Genomic DNA, 17,923 nt, shown 5'->3' on the forward strand with positions numbered 1-17,923 from the left:
TCTTCATAAAAGGTATAAAACTATCTTTCTGAGAGGGTGTGACTTCGACTTCTTTGATTTTCTGGGGATTTGGCCCAAATTTGACTCGGATCATCAAGCATTGCTCCTTTTTGGGTTGGAAGTCAAATTTCTCCTCTTTACCATTGATATGAAGTCGGATCTCTCCGGCCCCAACATCAATATGTGCATCTGCTGTATTGAGGAATGGCCATCCTAAAATGAGAGTAGTCTCCTTCTGATTATCCACATCAAGTACCACAAAGTCGACTGGGATGAAACAGTCCCGTACTCTCACTAGGACATCCATAGCGATTCCATATGGGTGCCGTACTGAGGAGTCTGCCAATTGCAACTGCATGGGTGTTGGTGTCAACTCTGTGTAGTTAAGTTGGTCGAAAACCGCCTTCGGCATCACACTAACACTAGTCCCCAAATCACATAAGGCTTTTGTCGAAGTCATGTGCCCCTATCGAACATTTGATAGTTGGGAATCCTGTATCCTTCTTCTTTTCGGGTATTTGTTGAAGTATAGCTACACTGCATGCCTCATTGAGCTTGATTACTTCAGTAGTTGGCAGCGGTCGCTTGTTGTTGATTATGTCCTTGATGTAGCGAGCATAGGTCGGAACCTTCATTACATCCATCAAAGGTACATTGATGTTCACTTGTTGTATCATTTCAACAAAGCGGCTGAACTGCTCATCTGTACTCAACTTATTTGCCCTCATAGGGAACGGCAATACTTGAGTATCATAAAATTCATGCGAAGCCGTCTTCCCTTCTTGAACCTTCTTGGATTCCTCCTCCCAAGGTGGTTCTTCTACCACCGAGCTTGCCTTCTTTATATTGACATGGTTAGGATAAGGCAGATCTTGAGTAGTTTTACCTCCTCGTGTGGTTATTGCCTTAACGTTTTCCATAGTAGGGGGCATGGCGGCAGCCACTTGAGCTAGTTGAGTCTCAATCATCTTGTTGAAATTCAACTAGTTCTTGATGGCAGTGGAGAATCCGTCCATCTTGGCATGGATGGTCTCCATAGATTTGTCTATAGCGGCCAATTTCTTCTGAAGGAACTCATTGATCTTCGCTTGGCCGTAGACAAGATCTCTCAAGGTAGGCTGGTTAGGATTAAAAGAATTTGAATTCCCATTACCTCCTTGGTAGTATAGCGTGGTTCATTCCACCCCTGACCTCCTTGTGGACGATTATTACCATTGAGGAATAGAGCTTCCTCTTGGGTTTCTGGGCAACTGTCTCCCGAATGTCCAACATTCCCGCAGACCTCACAATATCGGGGGGAGAAAGAGGTATCGTAGGCCTAAGAGAAGGTTCTGTCAAAATATCTCTAGATTGATCGGTGCGGACAGAGGAAGGTTCCTTCCCTGAATGGGCATCTATGAGATTCGAGGTGTTTCTATGGTTTCCCTTTGATTCATCCTCGAATCTAGAAGAGAACTTCGGGGGGTGAATCTCTTCTCCCTCCGATGTTCCTGGTTCGAGCGAGGTTTCTAGAGCTGAATCTAAGGATGTGGAAGATGAAAGATTGGATTTAGCTGCTAGAAGATCCTCTCGGTTCGACTTGCATATTTTCCGGAGGAGTTCAAGCATGATCGTGACGGCGATAGAATCTATGATATCATATAAGAATTTCCTACCTTTGGCAAGAGTCATACGGGGAAATGATCCTCCAGAGACAACGTTGAGATGAAAGGCGGAGTACTTGTTGAGGCCCTCATAAAGGTTGCGAAGCAATAAGGATTCGGGTATCGATAGTACAGGTCCTGATTCTATCAAACTCAAGAATCTGTACCAAGCCGCTCTAATGCATTCCCTCTCATTCTGTTGGAAAAAGCGGATATCCCTATGTAGAGCAATGATACGGGACATCGGGAAGAAATCAAGACAGAACTTGTCCTAAGCTCATCCCAGTTGTCGTGTACACTGCCTACGGTATACGTGTACCATTGTTCGGCCTTCCCTATAAGAGAGAAAGGGAACAATTTCCACTTAAGGCTATCTTGTGTCATGCCTGCAATGGCAAACAATGAACATAGCTAATCGAAATCCGACAAATGGTGGTATGGGTTAACACTTTCTAACCCAGAGAAGGAAGGCTTCCAAACCAGAGTGATAAGATCGAGAAAGAGTTCACAGCTAGATGTGAGAATTATTCGTGTAGATGGTGGTGGCTCTGGGAACTCCCCCCTAGGTGCAGAGAGGCTGTGAAAGGACGGCTTCTCCATGGGTAGCGGGGGTAAAGATAGCAGGAAGAAAACTAAAGATGATACAGGATAAATCCTGTAGGATAGAGAAGCTTTTAAAGGATAGCTTCTCTAGGGATAGCGGGGGTCAAGGTAGAAGAAAAGAAAAATGAAGGATACAAGGACGACTAGGTACGAAGAAAGATACATCAACCATTCCCCGGCAATGGCGCCAGAAAGCTTGTTGGGTATTTTAGCGTCACGAATAAATCCGTAAGCGCACAGATACCATTGTAGCTTTCACCTCAGAGTATTCCAAGGGTTATCGAATCCACAGAGAATGTGTGTGCACTCTCTTCTATTCTTATCGGTCCAAGGACACACCAAGATGGGAAGAAGGGTAGAGAGGATTCCTAAAATAGTTCTACTGCTAAGCTAAAGGTCGATCTCTCGGGCACAATACTCGCTTCGGGCACCGGCTTACAACTGGTCTGCCAGTCGACTCCTGTCAACAGCTCTACGCTATATCCGAACATGGAGTATTATGGAGGACCAATAGGGCTGTCACCACCTATGGCCTACATCTACAAACCGTTGGATATAAGGCAAACGAAGGATAACCCTTAACCTAGACACCCCGTCTATGCTACTGATTACTAGTGCAGTCTAACTACGTATGATATCCCGTAGCAAACTACAACACTCTGTATGAATACAGAGCGACGAACTCGCGAGTAAGAGAACTGATATCACTCAACTACAAGCAATACTAGCATATACTATACCAAGTATTAAACTAGATATAGGAACCACGAATACTTACTAAACCCGAAGAATGTAGCAGCATCTGTAGAGGTACAACATGGGGGGAGAGTGCCGACACCCGGCACTTCTCCCGAACTACTCTCTCACTCTCGTAGAGGTACAAAATGGAGAAGAGCGCCGAAGACCGGCGCCCCTCCTGAGTACCTCTACCCTTTCCCTACTCTAAGATAACTCTAAACACAAGAGGAAACTTGAAGTTGAGCACTTGGTGGATGTGTTGATTCTTACCCCCTCCACTCATATATATAGGGGGTGCCATGGCCTCTTCAGCCCCGAGATTGGACCCCTTCCTCCTGGAACCAACCTATGCATCGAATGAGGAGTTGACACGTGGAAGGGGGACGTCCAGAGGTGCCAACCTATGGTCGGCCGACCATGTAGGTCGGTCGACAATAAAAGGTGGCCAAACATCCCAATTCTTGGTCTGGACACTGGTAGGTGGGCCCCCATGTTATGTATGTGGGTATTGGCTTGTCTTGAGGCGGTTTGGTAGCTCTGGTGGGCCCATGGATCCTCGTGAACGCATCTGATTCATCGAGAAGGTGTTGCCTCGGATTGATGACATGTCGTCTTGCTTGTGGGTTGCATTCGTTCTTATGTGAGGCTGTCTAGTGTGCCGTTTGTTCCTTGTATGTAGTTGAGCATTTATACCTTGGATCATACTTGCTAGTTTCTTGCGCTTTTGGCCCAAATTCACATGCACACATTCACAGACCAGCATCCGTGGAATTTGTCAATAAATAACCCTATGCTAACATTTATTCCTTCTGATGCTCAACTTTTGCACGATAGTTGATGCCTGAAATGAGTTGTTAGCGAGCGTCAACTTCTTGTTCAAGAAATATGACCACTAACGTGTGTCCAAATGATTTTTAAATTCTAAAAAAAGAAAAAATGAAGTCTGAAAATTATGAGATTTGTCATGATGTGATGGTATCAAACATGGAGACTGTGATAAAAAGTTGAGAAGATTTAACACATTTTGTCATAACGATGTTTAAAAAATCGAAACATCTCACAAAGAAGTATATATGTGATTGTATGTGAGAGAACTAGTGGATGTATTTTTTAAATACAAACTTTTTTATATGATTTCATATGAAAAAAACTTTATACCAAAGTCATACAACTCGACGAAATATAAAACTTTTTAGTTTTCAACTTTTGTTTTTGAGATTGTTTAATACTTCAAAATGTCATTATAAGTTATCTAATTTGAAACTATAAATGTTAAAACCTGCAAATGACTTCGGATTTAAATAAGTTCTATACCAAAGTTGTAGAGCTCGACGAGATAAAAAACTTTATAGTTTACAACTTTTCATTTGAATATAGTTTACAACTTTTCATTTGAACTCATTTGCCTGTATTAAAATGCATTGGAAGACAGTTAAAGAAACACACTTGTTACGTCATCAATCCAAAACATTAAAATGGAGCTCTCCCATTGGTCCAAAGATTATGAGCCCGATCCCTCTCCCAAGTCAAAGCCGCCTGCTCCTCCACCTCCCTCTCTCTGTCATATCTCTCTCTCTCTTTCTCTCTCTATCTATATCTCTCTCTCTATCTATCTCTCTCTCTCTCTCGTCCTCCTCGAGACCTGGACGATGGGGATGCGGGCAGCAGTGGCGGCGCTAGGCCTAGGCCAGCCAGAGCTCCTCTCCGGCTCTCTCCCTCCACCTCCCTCTTGCGGCTCCTCTCCTCCCCCCTTCGCTCACCCCTTCCCGGAATAGATCGACCGGTGAGGAGGGACGGCGGGGCGAGGAGCGGCAGCCCCGGCCCAGGCATCGCGCTCCTCCGTGCGCCGGAGACATGGCAGCATGCTTGCCGCGCTGCTTCGCCATCGAGCTCCTCCACATCGTCCATGCATGCCAGGTGCGCTGGCGCCAGGACATGAGGTCGAGGCGTGCGATATCGTTGCTGCCAGTACCACCGTCTCCGCCGCCGGAGACACGGTGGCAATGGCTCTAGCCAGGGCGGGTCGCCTCCATGACAGGCCGGGGAGCCGGAGGGCATCTATATGGGACCGTGCAGCGGCGGGCTGGTGGCGGCACCAGTGGCTGGCCGATGGGGGCACCGGCGGCTGATTGGTGAGGCTGTCGAATTTTTTTATTTTTTATGTTTTCCAAAAATGTTCGTTGAGTGTCGGTTTCACCCGCGGCAAACTCTTTGCCGAGTGCCCGTGAATTGTATCACAGCAAAGAAGCCCTTTGCCGACCGTTGGTTGCCGTGGGTGCTTTGCTATGTGTTACACACAGCAAAGTGTTTGCCGTGAGTAAATCGGCCTTTGCCGCGTGCCTTTGGCACACGGCAAATGGACAGTCTCCCTAGTGCACGTACCTACAAATGTTTTTGTGTAAAAAAGTTACAACTTTTTTGTATGATCTTGGATGAAGATAAACTTTATACTAAAATTGTAGAGCTTGACTAGATCTTAAATTTTATAGTTGACAACTTTTTCATTTAAGGTCATTTATTAGTTCAAAAAATTATTATAAGTTCTCTTGTTTCAAAATCAGCAAGTTTTGATTTGTTTTGAAACAACCTTGGATATAGACCGTAGAGTAGTTCCATATTAAAGTTATAATGGTAAATTCTAAAATTTTATAGTTTATATATTATTTATTTAAAAAAATTTAGTATCACAAGATCACTTGCTAGTTGTACCCCACATATGCCTATTACCATATAATATCTCATACAACTCAAGTCATATTTTTTCCACAATTGTAACATTTATATGCACTAAAATATATTTAGCATAATTTTTTTGTATCTGTAATTCACAATAAACATTGTTTAGAAGTTTCAACTTTTTTAATTTGTTCTACTATATTTCAAAATTTAAAGCAACTTTTGTAATGAAATAGAAAAATATTTTTAGAGGTGGGTCATGACGTCACCAGGCTCTGAAAATAGTGGGGCATTCCTCACCTACAAATTGAACTCAGAGTTAATATAAAAGAATTGCATATCCCATAGAGCAAAAAGTGACGGTGTATTGTAGTGGAGTGGATGGTTCAAGCTATAGCTAGGCTTGAGGTAAGCAGTTCGAACCCAGTTTATGGAAGTGTGCATATTTCATCAAAAACATTATTTCTCAATAGTAGAGGTCCTGTTGTGGTGGCCGGTTAGCTAGAATATTTTTTTATTTCGATGTTTACAAGTTTTTTCTAATTTTTTTATTTTCTAGAAAATAATTTGTAGGGGCGAGTCAAGGACTCGGCAGCCCCTACAAATCCATCTGTATGGGTGGGTGAGCTCATGATCCGACCCTTTAAATACATTTGTAGAGGCAGACACGTTACCACCCGGCAGCACGAGCCGGCACCACCCGATAATTAGCCTCGCTAATCGGAATAAACAACATACGGACCACATATTTAATGGATGTTGTACCTGCCCTTATTTGTTTATAATCAAATATAAGGGCAAGTACAACAGTGCAGATAGCTGCTGTCTTTTTGTCACAAACAAACAGCTGAACAGACAGCTTGTACAATGTGTTGTTTGTTTGGCTATCTGCAGAATAATTAATTCATCCTTTAGCACGCAAACTCATGGTGATCTAGTGCATATTTGATCTTTGTAGCCATTTTGTTATATACACGAGACAACGCACAACACATTCAAATAATTCGAGCTCTGCTGTTAGACGCCAAATTTGAGGATGTGCTTGAAAGGAAAAATGTAGCCAAATGTCAGGTCTACAACTTTTATGTTGAGCGTTTTTGATGTTTACATGTGAAATTTGAAGATCCAAGGGCTGCAAGTTTCGGGTTCAGAGAGAGTGCAACTCAAATTCAGAAAATGCAGACTAAGTCCGACGTGTTCAGAGCCCAGTTTGAGCAATATATAGGTTGAATTAAGCCATGTGTCTGTAACAGAAATTGAAGAGGAATATGAATTCTACAAATTTTCTATTGGCCGACTTCAATGTTCATACACAAATTTGGAGCAGAACACAACAGAAAACGGGGCAGCTCGAGCTTATCCATGGCCGGCATCGTCAGTCGGTTCCCGTGTAAATTCAAAGCACTCCACGCATCCTACATGCAGGAGGACAGCACACCAAGCACTAGCATGAGGTGGCCAATCCTGGGGCGGTGCGAATTCAAATAAAAACCACCGTGAGACAGTCATCTTCAACCTCCCGTCATCCTCCGCCTTTGCACGAGCTGTCTTCTCCGGTGAAATTGGTCGTGGTTGCATGCCCTCCTTTAAATTCCTTGAACACATAGCCTCACCACACCATTAACGACCCATTTGAGTTGTTCCCGAGTTGAATCCACGATTGGAGCACCCAATTCCGATCATCTTCTTTCTCAGTCTACCGCCGTTCAAAAAAGGGCAGTTCCGCCACAAGCAGGCAGGCCATCGGAATTGACCTCCTAGAGACGAAATTCCCCCAGCGCGCAGTGGATCCGAACTTCCAGCGTCTCCCCGCAGCAGCTCCTACAACGGGCTCTGAGTCGTCGCTCCGGCCTCGGAGCACGCGCTTCGCTCGTAGACGAACGAGACGACGAGGGCGCGTTTACTGCAGTAGCGGAGGTGGCTTTCTACAAAATTTAATTGCATGTCTACGGGTCTCGACGACCCGTTGTACGTGCCCTAATAGAGCTGCGCTGTGCAAGCGCTAGCTGCCTGTCCGGGAAGCAAGCTAGCTCCTAGCTGCCTTCGATGCGGGATTAAATTTTCAGTCACAAAGCTGACGAACGGTTTGTTGCCCGTGTTAAACTTTGTAGACACCCTCGCAGGTTTGCGGCTGGTCACAACCAGGGTTCTCCTTTTCGTTTTTGCATCAAATCCCACCATCCGGCGGAAACGGAATTTTGGGCGAAATTTCGCGAAATTTCGGTAATTTCGACCGAAAAGTAATTTTGAATTTGAAAACCGAAATTTCGTTGCATTTCGGCCGAAATTTTGGTTTTCTTGACCGAAATTTCGGTGATTTTGACCGAAATTTCGTTTTTGTCACCGTAAAATGATGCAAATTAACAGAATATGATGTGTATATATGGAAAAATTGAAAATTTTGGCAAAATTTCCCCTGATTATGTGTATATTGACAGTTTATAATGCATAACATATATATAACTCCACAAAACAATGATAAATACACCATTTAACACATAACTCATGTCCAAAGTCCACACATACAACATAATACATCCAAAGTCCATTAGAATTATTACACATAACTCATGTCCAAAGTCCACACATAGAACGCAATACATCCAAAGTCCATTAGAATTATTACAATCCAAAGATACAACAGAGGCAAAGGCATAGTCCAGAATAATCCATGTAGCATATTCTCTGCATTTAAATATTTATGTGAAATAAATTGAATAAGTAGAGGAAGCAAAACGTATAGATAAGTTCTGTTGATAGGATAAGTACCTGCATTCTTCAGTCCTCAAATCTCTCTCCCGGTGGTCCCTCATACGGCTCGTCTGTTGGTGGCAAATACACGTACGTAGGTGGGTGATATTGCAACTGTGGAGCTCCATATGGTAGGTAGCCGTGATAATCCAAATAAGGCAATGCTGCAACTGCCTGCGGAAGTGGCGGTTCACCACCCCTAGTGGTGGCCACAGAAAGCCCCCTGCAGGGGGGAGAAGTACTGTAAGGGTTGTAGTACTGACCACTGGAGGCAGAGTTGGAGCTATCTTCATCATATGCAAGTGGGGCCTGTCGACCATGTCGACGTGTCGATGTTGTTTGTCGTTGTGAAGTAGGTGCTCCATGATCTGTATCTTGTGTTGCATGGGTGAAGTCCTCCTCCCCAGTGAACCTTATACTAGGAGATATACGATAACCACCACTTTCGTTGCCATCATTGCCATCACCTTCACTGCTACTGGAATCATCATCATCATCATCATCATCATCATCATCATCATCACCAATGTCCTCACCACCACTAGGCTCAGGTGTGGTATCGTCACTATCTAACTCCTCCTCAGTGCGTGATTTCTTCCCTTTTCTCATTTCGGGACCAATCTTAGTCTTCCTTTTTCCCAGATGTGTGTCCCCAATTGTTTCTTCGGCCCATGTCTCCACATCTTCATCGTGACGATGAGAAGAGCCAATGTCAGTGAACATCTGGCTCGGCAATGGAGTATCAGTGAAGTCTGAGTCTTCATCAAATGCTGGGTCTCCATTGGACCTTGATTGCTTCATCCAATCTTGAATTGCTGATGACTGCCGGTACAAAGAAAGATCCATGAAACTGCTAACTGGATCATAGTCATATGGATCGACCCCTCTAGTAGCACGTTGCAGACGCAAGCGGAGGTTGTAGTTCACAAAGACCAATTTGTCCAATTTCTGGTGGCTCAACCTATTGCGCAGTTTGGTGTGGATGTAAGCAAAGGTGCTCCAGTTCCTTTCACATCCACTAGAGGCTGCACACTGCGACAAGCTGAACCACAATGTGAGGCTCCACTTTCATGACCACTACTCGTATCTCCCGCACAACATTGCCAATGTGATATGCGTATGGTCCTATATTTTATGCCAAGGTGAGAACAATGCATCGATACATGGACTTACCTTCAACAAGTATTGATGGTCCTGTATTTTGTCGGATGCATTGATGGACTTCAAGAAATACATGGTACCACCGCTATACACCAAGAAATTAATGACCGAGTTACGCATAGGCCCCGTCCACGAATCACACATGATCATGACTCCACATTCATCCCACTGTTCTTCCACTTCTCTATCTCTTTCTCTATCTCCTTCACATTCTCATCCAAATATTTTCCATCTATCTCCCTCCCTGATGGTATTTTGATTCCAACACCTGCGGTCATAGAAGAGAAAGCATTAAGATCACAATGAAGGATATGTAATGTAGCTCAAAATATACATTGTTACCTTGTTTCTGGGTCTCCACGATCGCAGCTTTAAAGTATGGGTCATCGACTTTCCGGCCGGGAATACCGACAGCATGGCACGCCTTCGCCCATGCCCTCCCTAGAAGCTCTCTTGATGTCCTCCCCTTGACAGTCCATGGGCCGGTATCAATCCTTTGCTGTCGTGGAGCACTGCTCAAACCTAGGTGGTAGTCCCTAACCCTCTCGGAGACTTGTGACTGACTCCTTCTGAACATCGAAGGCTGTGGTCCACCACTGCCTCCAACACCACCACTTATAGATCCAGAAGCAGCTCCAGATCCGCCACCCCTCTCATATCGTGGCCCAGCTTGCTGCATAAAGTCATACTCTTGGCGGGACTGGTGTAAGGCAGCCTGTAGCTCTGCATCCTCGTCGTGCCCCTGGCCACCCTCCTCCTCTAGGTCAGTGTGCCGCCCCTTTGCTGCTTGGTCCCTCAGCACTCTTTCTCGGGCCCTTGCTTTTGCTCTAACCTTGTTCCTGTCCAACTGCTCACTAAAGAATTGCTTAACTTCGGTCGGAACCGAAGGGCAGTCCTTCACATCTTTCCCCCTATGTGCCAAATGCTCTTTGAACCGTGTTGCTCCTCCCCCACCCTTCTCCTCCATGCAATACTTGCATTTGAAACCACCCCCAACCTTTTGGCCATGCTCCCACACTACGTCTGGCATTGTCCTACAATTACAGAAAAATAGCACGGTGTAAGTTCATGAATATCACAAAGTATCTACAATTCGTGCTCTTTTTCATCATACAAACTAGCACGGTGTAAGTTCATGAATCGGCTATTAAATTCATCACTAATATTCAATACAACTCATATCCAAAATGTTGGAATGATTTTTTCTATACATTCCATGCCAAATCAACTAACAAATCCTAACATTTCCTCTAACCCTAGCTTCCCCATTTCCTCTAACTAGCATGAAGTTCATCACATATCACCAGTAACTAACTTAGATCAACATCAACAAGCATCACCATCGCAAAATAACCTCTCATACCTTTCTTTCCCGGAGCCAGCGCCGAAATCCGGACAGAAGTAGCAGTTTTTCGCCGGTAAGACAGCGAAATCCGGTCGGGATGCAGCGGTATGCCGCCGCGCCTTCCTAGCAGCGGGATCCTCTACATTCCGGCCGAAATCCGGTGTTTTTCCGCCGAAATTTCGGTGCTACGCGGCGAAATCGAGTGCTGGCGGCGGCGGAAGGGCGGAGGGATGAAGGGGAACAGAGAGGAGTGCGAGGAAGGCACTGGACGAGTGACGAGCTGCGTTGGGGCGGACCCAGGTGAGTTGGGTAGGTCAAAACGCTTAACGGGTTTATTATTGGTTAACGGGTCCGAAACCATTTAGTGATTTTAACCAACCAAATCAACTTATTTTTCAATTATTTCAAGTGCTAATTGCTCAGAAAAACACCTAGTTTTTTATCATATTTTTTACATATTTTTTTACAAATTTTTTTGAATTTTTGAATTTTGAAACGAAATTTACCGAAATTTACCGAAATTCCAGTTCCCGGTAACTAGCGAAAACGAAAAATATACCGAAATTTCGGCGAAATTTCGCCGAAATTGTAAACCTTGGTCACAACCTGCCCCGCCTGCACAAAGAGTTGACCCCCGAACTAATTGACTAAGTAAAACATGGAATATTTTGCTATAAGACAAAATACAGAAATGATGTGGGGTTAGGGGTGGTATTAAATCCATCAGACGGAATGCTCTTAGCTACTGTAGCAGATTGACCAGTATCGTCGAGCGATATATGATATGCCTAGATTGAGTGTGATGCCACAAATGCAAAGAATTTTTTAGTCAAAAGATTGCTTTAAGGTAGGTTCTTGGCTATTTTATGGACAGTGCCTGCATATGTAATGGACATCACCAACTTATCGGACCGATGACTTATTTTTCTTTTTTCAGATTGAATTCGTTGCTACTCTCCCTTGCATATGAATAACAACCTAGCTAAGAGCATCTCCAAGAGTTTTTCCAAAATCTATTCTTTAAATTATTATTTGGAGAGTCATTTGAGTGAAAAATATTTTTCATATCTTTGTCTTTTCCAACAGCTCTTCTATATCTTATTTGTAGTCTAGAGAGTCATCCTTACTCTCTATTTTTGGCTAACATGAAATCCGGAATAGAAGATATCTATCTTTGGATATTCATTTGAAGAGTCTGTTGGAGGTTAATTTTTCATCAAAATCTCTATTCTTATAAATTGGAAAAAATATAAAGAGTCTATTGGAAATGCTCTAAGATAGCATATTAACTTGCATTGAGAGATGTGCCTAGCTAGCTAGTATTGAATGCGACGCTTGCGTTATCTAGACTTGTCCAAACAATGATGGTTTACCAACCGACTTCCACTTGCAAATTGATCAATTCGTTATTACTCCTACATTTCCACTTGCAAATTCATGAATTCGTTAATACTCCTATATAACAACCTAGCAGCCGCTAGTGAAAAACCAATAAACGCGTACACACGCACCACAATTATCGATCACCTCTCCTTTCGCATTAGTAACAGCAGGAATGGCATGCTCCTCGACAGCGCCCAAGTTCACGGTGCGTAGGCGACCGGCGGTGCTGGTGGCACCGGCGGCCCCAACGCCTCGTGAGCTGAAGCGGCTCTCTGTTTTCGATGAGCAGTACAATTTGAGGGTCCAAATCTCCAACCTCTTTTTCTACAGGAGGAATGAGTCCATGGGCGGTAAGGACCCCGCGCATGTTATACGGGAGGCTCTCGCCAAAGCCCTTGTGCCCTACTACCCATTCGCCGGACGGCTCCGAGAGCACAATGGATGGAAGCTAGTCGTCGACTGCACCGGTGAGGGCGTTTTGTTTGTCGAGGCCGACGCTGATGTTGGCCTTGAGCACTTTGGTGATCCTCTAGTGCCGCCCTTCCCGTGCCTCGAGGAGCTTATCTTTGACGTCCCCGGCTCTTCCGCCATCCTCAACTCTCCCTTCCTGCTCTTCCAGGTAACCTCTGAATTCTCATCTTTTCTTCAACACTAGCAAAACCAATATAATTTGTGAAATTCATAATTCTGGCTAGCGCGAGTAGTGACAGCATGTAACTTTAGTGGAAATTATTAAATCTGGCCATTATATGTCTGGTGTGCAGGTGACGCGACTCTCTTGTGGAGGATTCATCCTTGCGGTCCGAGTGAACCACACCATGGCTGACGCACAAGGGGTGACGCAGTTCTTGGGCGCTGTGGCAGAGCTTGTGCGGGGTGCGCAGGCTCCGTCCGTGCTGCCGGTGTGGAAACGGGAGCTGCTGGATGGGCGCAACCAGCAACAGCCGGCACTGGTGCACGACAAGTTGGACGAGGTGCTGGGCAAAGACATCGACGCCAAGGCCAGCAGCAGTATCATGCTTTCGTTAGATCACGCGGCGCTCCGGCTCCGCTCCTTCTTCTTCGGGCCCCGAGAGATCGCAGCTATTCGAGCCCAGCTCCCGCCGCACCTTCAGAAGCGTGCCACAAAGTTTGACACCATCGCAGGCTGGATTTGGAAGTTCCGAACGGTGGCGCTGGCTCCGGACACCAACGAGGTGATGATGCTGGGGGTGGTCGTCAACGCACGCGGCCGCAACACCGCCTCCGACGGCATCCCCATCGGCTACTACGGAAACGCGTTCGTGGTCCCGGTTGCCATATCGACGGCCCGGGAGCTCTGCACAAACCCCCTGAGCTACGCCGTTGAGCTGGTGAACAAGGCGAAAAACCAGGTGGACATGGAGTACATGCGGTCAGCGGCCGACCTCATCGTAATGCGCAGGGGGCAAAGTCCGCTCTTCCCCGCGGGCATGTTTGCTCTGTCGGACGCAACAAGGGCCAGGTTTGACGACCTCGACTTTGGATGGGGCAAGCCGGTGTATGGGGGTGCGGCAGAAGCTGTCGGCGTCCCGTCCATTCCCTGGCTGACGAGCTTCCTCTTAGCCTCCAAGAACGCCAATGGGGAGGATGGCATCATGGTACCAATGTGCCTGCCTGGCCCTGCTATGGATAGGTTGGTGGAAGAGATGAGCAAGCTGCTGCGCCTATCAGCCGACGTGACCCTGCACCAACCTCACGTATTCCCTGCCAAGAGGTCAGCGCTATAAATAATTCACCATGTGCTGACTATGACCAAAATGAAACTTCATCGCAAAGTAGCATGAGAATAGAGTCCAGTCCTATGCTATATATTGTATGTTTGCCTCAAGGGCTTCTATTATATTTTTATCATACATACCGCGTGTTATCGATAAAATAATGCAGTGATCATCAATTAACTTGCACGCGTCTCCCGCTGCTAGAAAAATGGACTTTCGTCCCTTTTGTTACTACCGGTTAACTTTTGATCCGGTACTAAACTTGCCTCGAAGCCATCTTACTACCGGGTCTAAATTCAAATGCCTCCGAAGCCATTTTAGTATGGGCCAAGATACCGGCCGGTACTAAATGTCGTATTTTAGTACGTCTTGGCCCGTACAAAATGACGCGGCCATTTAGCACCGAGCCAAGACACTGGCCAGTCCTAAAATGTAACATTTAGTACTGGCTGGTGTTTTGGCCCGGTACTAAATGGTCCTCCACGAGTTACTTCAAAAGCCATGCATCTCCCACCTAGTCATGTGATGCATAGATGGGATAAAAAAGCTACACACAAGGCCGGTGGTTATGAGTTCGAATCATCATGACCACGCACGCGCATTTACGCGTAATAAATTCACGTCTGTGGGCCTCCCAGAGGTTCGTCCATTTTTTCACGTATTCCAGGCGCGTTTAGTTCCGGTTGCTGCGAAGCCGGTACTAACCATGCCATTCGATAGGTACTAATGACCACTTTTCTTGCAGTGTTCTCACTCGTCATCATGCCTGGATCGGGTAATGATAGATTAACATCGAATCCAAAGAAAAAACACTTCCAATTGAAGTTCTTGTAATAAATTCCATTATTCAATCCAAATCTAAAAATCTAGGAAATTTCTAAACCAAATGGTTAAATCCATGAGCAGGATAACCCAACAATAAATAAATTCAGCATCAACTTCTCACCATATATGTTTTTTCTATGAGATCAACCGATGAGGACATCATTTCTTTGGGTCCAAACTAGTACCAAAGCCCTATTCATTTGTCCCGGTAGGTAGCTCCAACTGGACTGATGGCCCGAGAGCATTAAGTCCCGGTTGGAGCCACAACCGGGATACTTGATAGACTTTTAGTCCCGATTGGTGGCTCCAATCGGGACTAAATATCCTTGCCTTTGACCACCTAATTGGTAATTGGACTTGGGAATAAAACCTTTATTGGATCCGGGTCTAATGGTGGTCGGGATAACATGCTAAAGATCAAATTCCATTTCTGTTGTAGTGGATGCAACAATATATAGGACAATATTTTCCATCTCTTAATTATTTTGGAGAAGTGTGAGGCTAGGATTAGACGGGTATTATCTTATACATTATAGCACCGCAGCTTATGAGGGATGATTCAAATTTAGATAGCGAACCTAATAAAGTGCTTATATTTGACTTAGTCAAAATACGAATAGCACAGGTTATTATATATATTATTAATCTATCTTGAGGCAAATAGGTTAATGATGATATCGGGGGTGTACCCGAGTTGTTTGACTACTATTGATGACCAAAATTAGCGCAACTGGTGGAACCGGTCAGATCACTTCCCTAAGCCGGTCAGACCAGTCTGGTCAACTTGTTCAAAATGTAAAATAGACTTCACCATTGGATAACTATCGTCGAGTAGATCAAGATTCATATATAGAATGTCCAATTTGGAGTCCGGATGAGGGAGATATGACTTTGGGAAGATCTGCACCCCGGGCAGACCGGTTCGCTGGGGCGGTTAGACTGGTTTTGGTTTGTAGAATCCGTGTAAAAGTTATATTTTGGCACGGGATTTGCTAGGGTTTCAACCCTATTCGGGGCAAGACCTCCCCACCCTATAAATATAAAGGGCCACGGCCGATTAAGGGTATCCAATCGATCAAAAGCACAACAATACATTACTTTTCTATCTTTTTATTGTCTTTACGTTTATCCCCAAACCCTAGCTCTTCCAACATCCCATCTGCTAGTTTTCCTTCATCTCCGCGATGTCTAAAGGCACTCTAGGTGGCCAGCTGACCCAAGAACAACCTTACGTGCGCCTGCCTGATGGGGTCCCTCCCGGACGAGCGTTCGTCGGATTTCGCCGTCTCACGCCGGCGACCGGTCTAACCGGTCCCTCTGACCGGTCTGACCGCCTCACGCAGGACTCACCGCACCGTACTCTTCCTCACGCCGCGCGATCGTGCGCATTCGTGTGTTGGCCCAGACAAGGCGCCAACATATTTTGGTGACTCCGTTGGGGAAGAAGAAGTCATCATCGGCAAATATGGCCGAAGATAATCTAAGATCAATCCCAGGAATACTATTGATCCTGAGTACGATGAGATTCCAGAGGACCAGCACCAAGCTTTGGAGATCAAGATCAAGGAAATAGAAGCTGAAGCCAAGAAGAAGCTGATCTCAAGCTACGGGAAGACTCGGCTAGGTGTCATCCAAAAAGAAAAATTTGTCCTACCGACTCTCTCATCTACTACCTCTACGGATGCACATGAGGTAACATCTCCTGTAAGTACAACATCTTCCAATGTTACCATGGAGCAAGCTGAGAATTTGTTCGCTGAGCGAAATGTGCGATTGGTTAATCTATTTACTGAGAAGTTTCTGATATTAACTGGTAAACAACCAGTAATTGATGATACATCGCCTGTTTCTACTGTTGTATCTACTGATATCCCTATCCCTCAACCATCAGCAACATTACCTACGAGTCAATCGCCATATGGAATGCCGATGAATTATTTCAGTGCTCAAATAGTAACACCAACAAATGCATTGGTGGCTCAGCAAACACACTCAGATCCACTTACAAGCATCCATAGTTTGGCTAACTTTCGCCGAATGTGTGAGTTGGAAAATTTTACACCATCATATTCCACTCTTGCTTATAACATGCCACCAGTACCCCCCAGAGGTGCCACACCAAATATCGGCCCTATCACAGATGAGATGTTTGACCGATACGTGCAGCAATGGCAAAATTGGCAGCAACCGGTCAGACTGACACCTTCAACCGGTCAGACCGGTTCACCCACACCGGTCAGTCTGGTCATATCGACCGGTCAGACCGGTTCCCCCGGTCATGCGACAACAAACCAGCAAATCACATCTACTCCTACACAGACAAATTCTTCAATTAACCTTGAGAAATTTCTTGCTAAATATAAGAATGATTTGGCTAAGATGATCAAAGAAAATCTTGGAGTAGATGTTAGAGGCAAAACTCAAACTTACCAAAAAGCTGTATCCTATGTCTTTTGATACAGTTACCTATCCCACTGGTTTTAGGTTGCCGGAATTTGTGAAGTTTAATGGAGATGATAGTAAAAGCACTTTTGAGCATATTAGCCAATATCTTGCTCAATTAGGAGAAGCTGGTTCTGTAAATGAATTAAAAGTTCGCTTATTTTCTTTATCTTTAACTGGAACCGCTTTCTCTTGGTTTAGTTCTTTGGCTCCTAACTCCATTACTTCATGGGAACAATTAGAGCAAGTTTTATGATCACTTCTTTTCTGGAAGTTATGAGCTTAAGTTGACCCATTTGACATCGGTTAAGCAAATGTGCTATGAATCTGTTAATGATTACATCAGAAGATTCCGCAATACAAAAAACTGATGATTTAATGTGAATCTTGCCAAAAAGGATTTAGCGGATTTGGATTTTAATGGCTTGCAATCTCACACTAAAGAAAAATTAGAGGACCATGAATTTTTTGCTGTTAATCAAGTGCATCAAAGAGCTTTGGCTGCAGAAAGACGAAGCAAAAAATCTCAAAAAAGTCATAGGTATCATCGTCCCAATACTCATGCTCTTGAGTATCATTCGGATTCTTCGGACGATGAGCCTAAAGAGGTTTATGCC

The 17,923-nt window shown here is 44.8% G+C and overlaps 2 protein-coding genes and 1 long non-coding RNA gene across 4 annotated transcripts; 1 reads left to right on the forward strand and 2 right to left on the reverse strand.

The window, feature by feature from the left end:
• Positions 1 to 434: 434 nt before the first annotated feature.
• On the reverse strand, positions 435 to 932 carry LOC120700952. Its single transcript, XM_039985142.1, has one exon. It carries the CDS (start codon positions 930 to 932, stop codon positions 435 to 437), a length of 498 nt encoding a protein of 165 aa, XP_039841076.1.
• A 7,258-nt stretch (positions 933 to 8,190) lies between these two features.
• On the reverse strand, positions 8,191 to 8,594 carry LOC120701498. Its single transcript, XR_005686127.1, has 2 exons — positions 8,430 to 8,594; positions 8,191 to 8,345 (listed from the first exon to the last, which is right to left on the reverse strand). It is a non-coding gene; the product is annotated as an uncharacterized LOC120701498 (long non-coding RNA).
• A 3,819-nt stretch (positions 8,595 to 12,413) lies between these two features.
• Positions 12,414 to 14,219, forward strand: LOC120699332 (benzyl alcohol O-benzoyltransferase-like). 2 transcript variants are annotated; one of them, XM_039983294.1, is made up of 3 exons: positions 12,414 to 12,505; positions 12,631 to 12,919; positions 13,065 to 14,219. In XM_039983294.1, the coding sequence occupies exons 2-3, from the start codon at positions 12,644 to 12,646 to the stop codon at positions 14,046 to 14,048; spliced, it is 1,260 nt and encodes a 419-aa protein (XP_039839228.1). In that variant the 5' UTR covers positions 12,414 to 12,505; positions 12,631 to 12,643; the 3' UTR covers positions 14,049 to 14,219. The 2 variants fall into 2 exon arrangements, with proteins under 2 accessions (XP_039839228.1, XP_039839227.1); XM_039983293.1 differs by having other exon boundaries at positions 12,428 to 12,919.
• The last annotated feature ends 3,704 nt before the right edge of the window (positions 14,220 to 17,923 follow it).

Source organism: Panicum virgatum, chromosome 3K (genome assembly GCF_016808335.1).
Source record: "Panicum virgatum strain AP13 chromosome 3K, P.virgatum_v5, whole genome shotgun sequence".
Lineage (NCBI taxonomy): Eukaryota > Viridiplantae > Streptophyta > Magnoliopsida > Poales > Poaceae > Panicum > Panicum virgatum.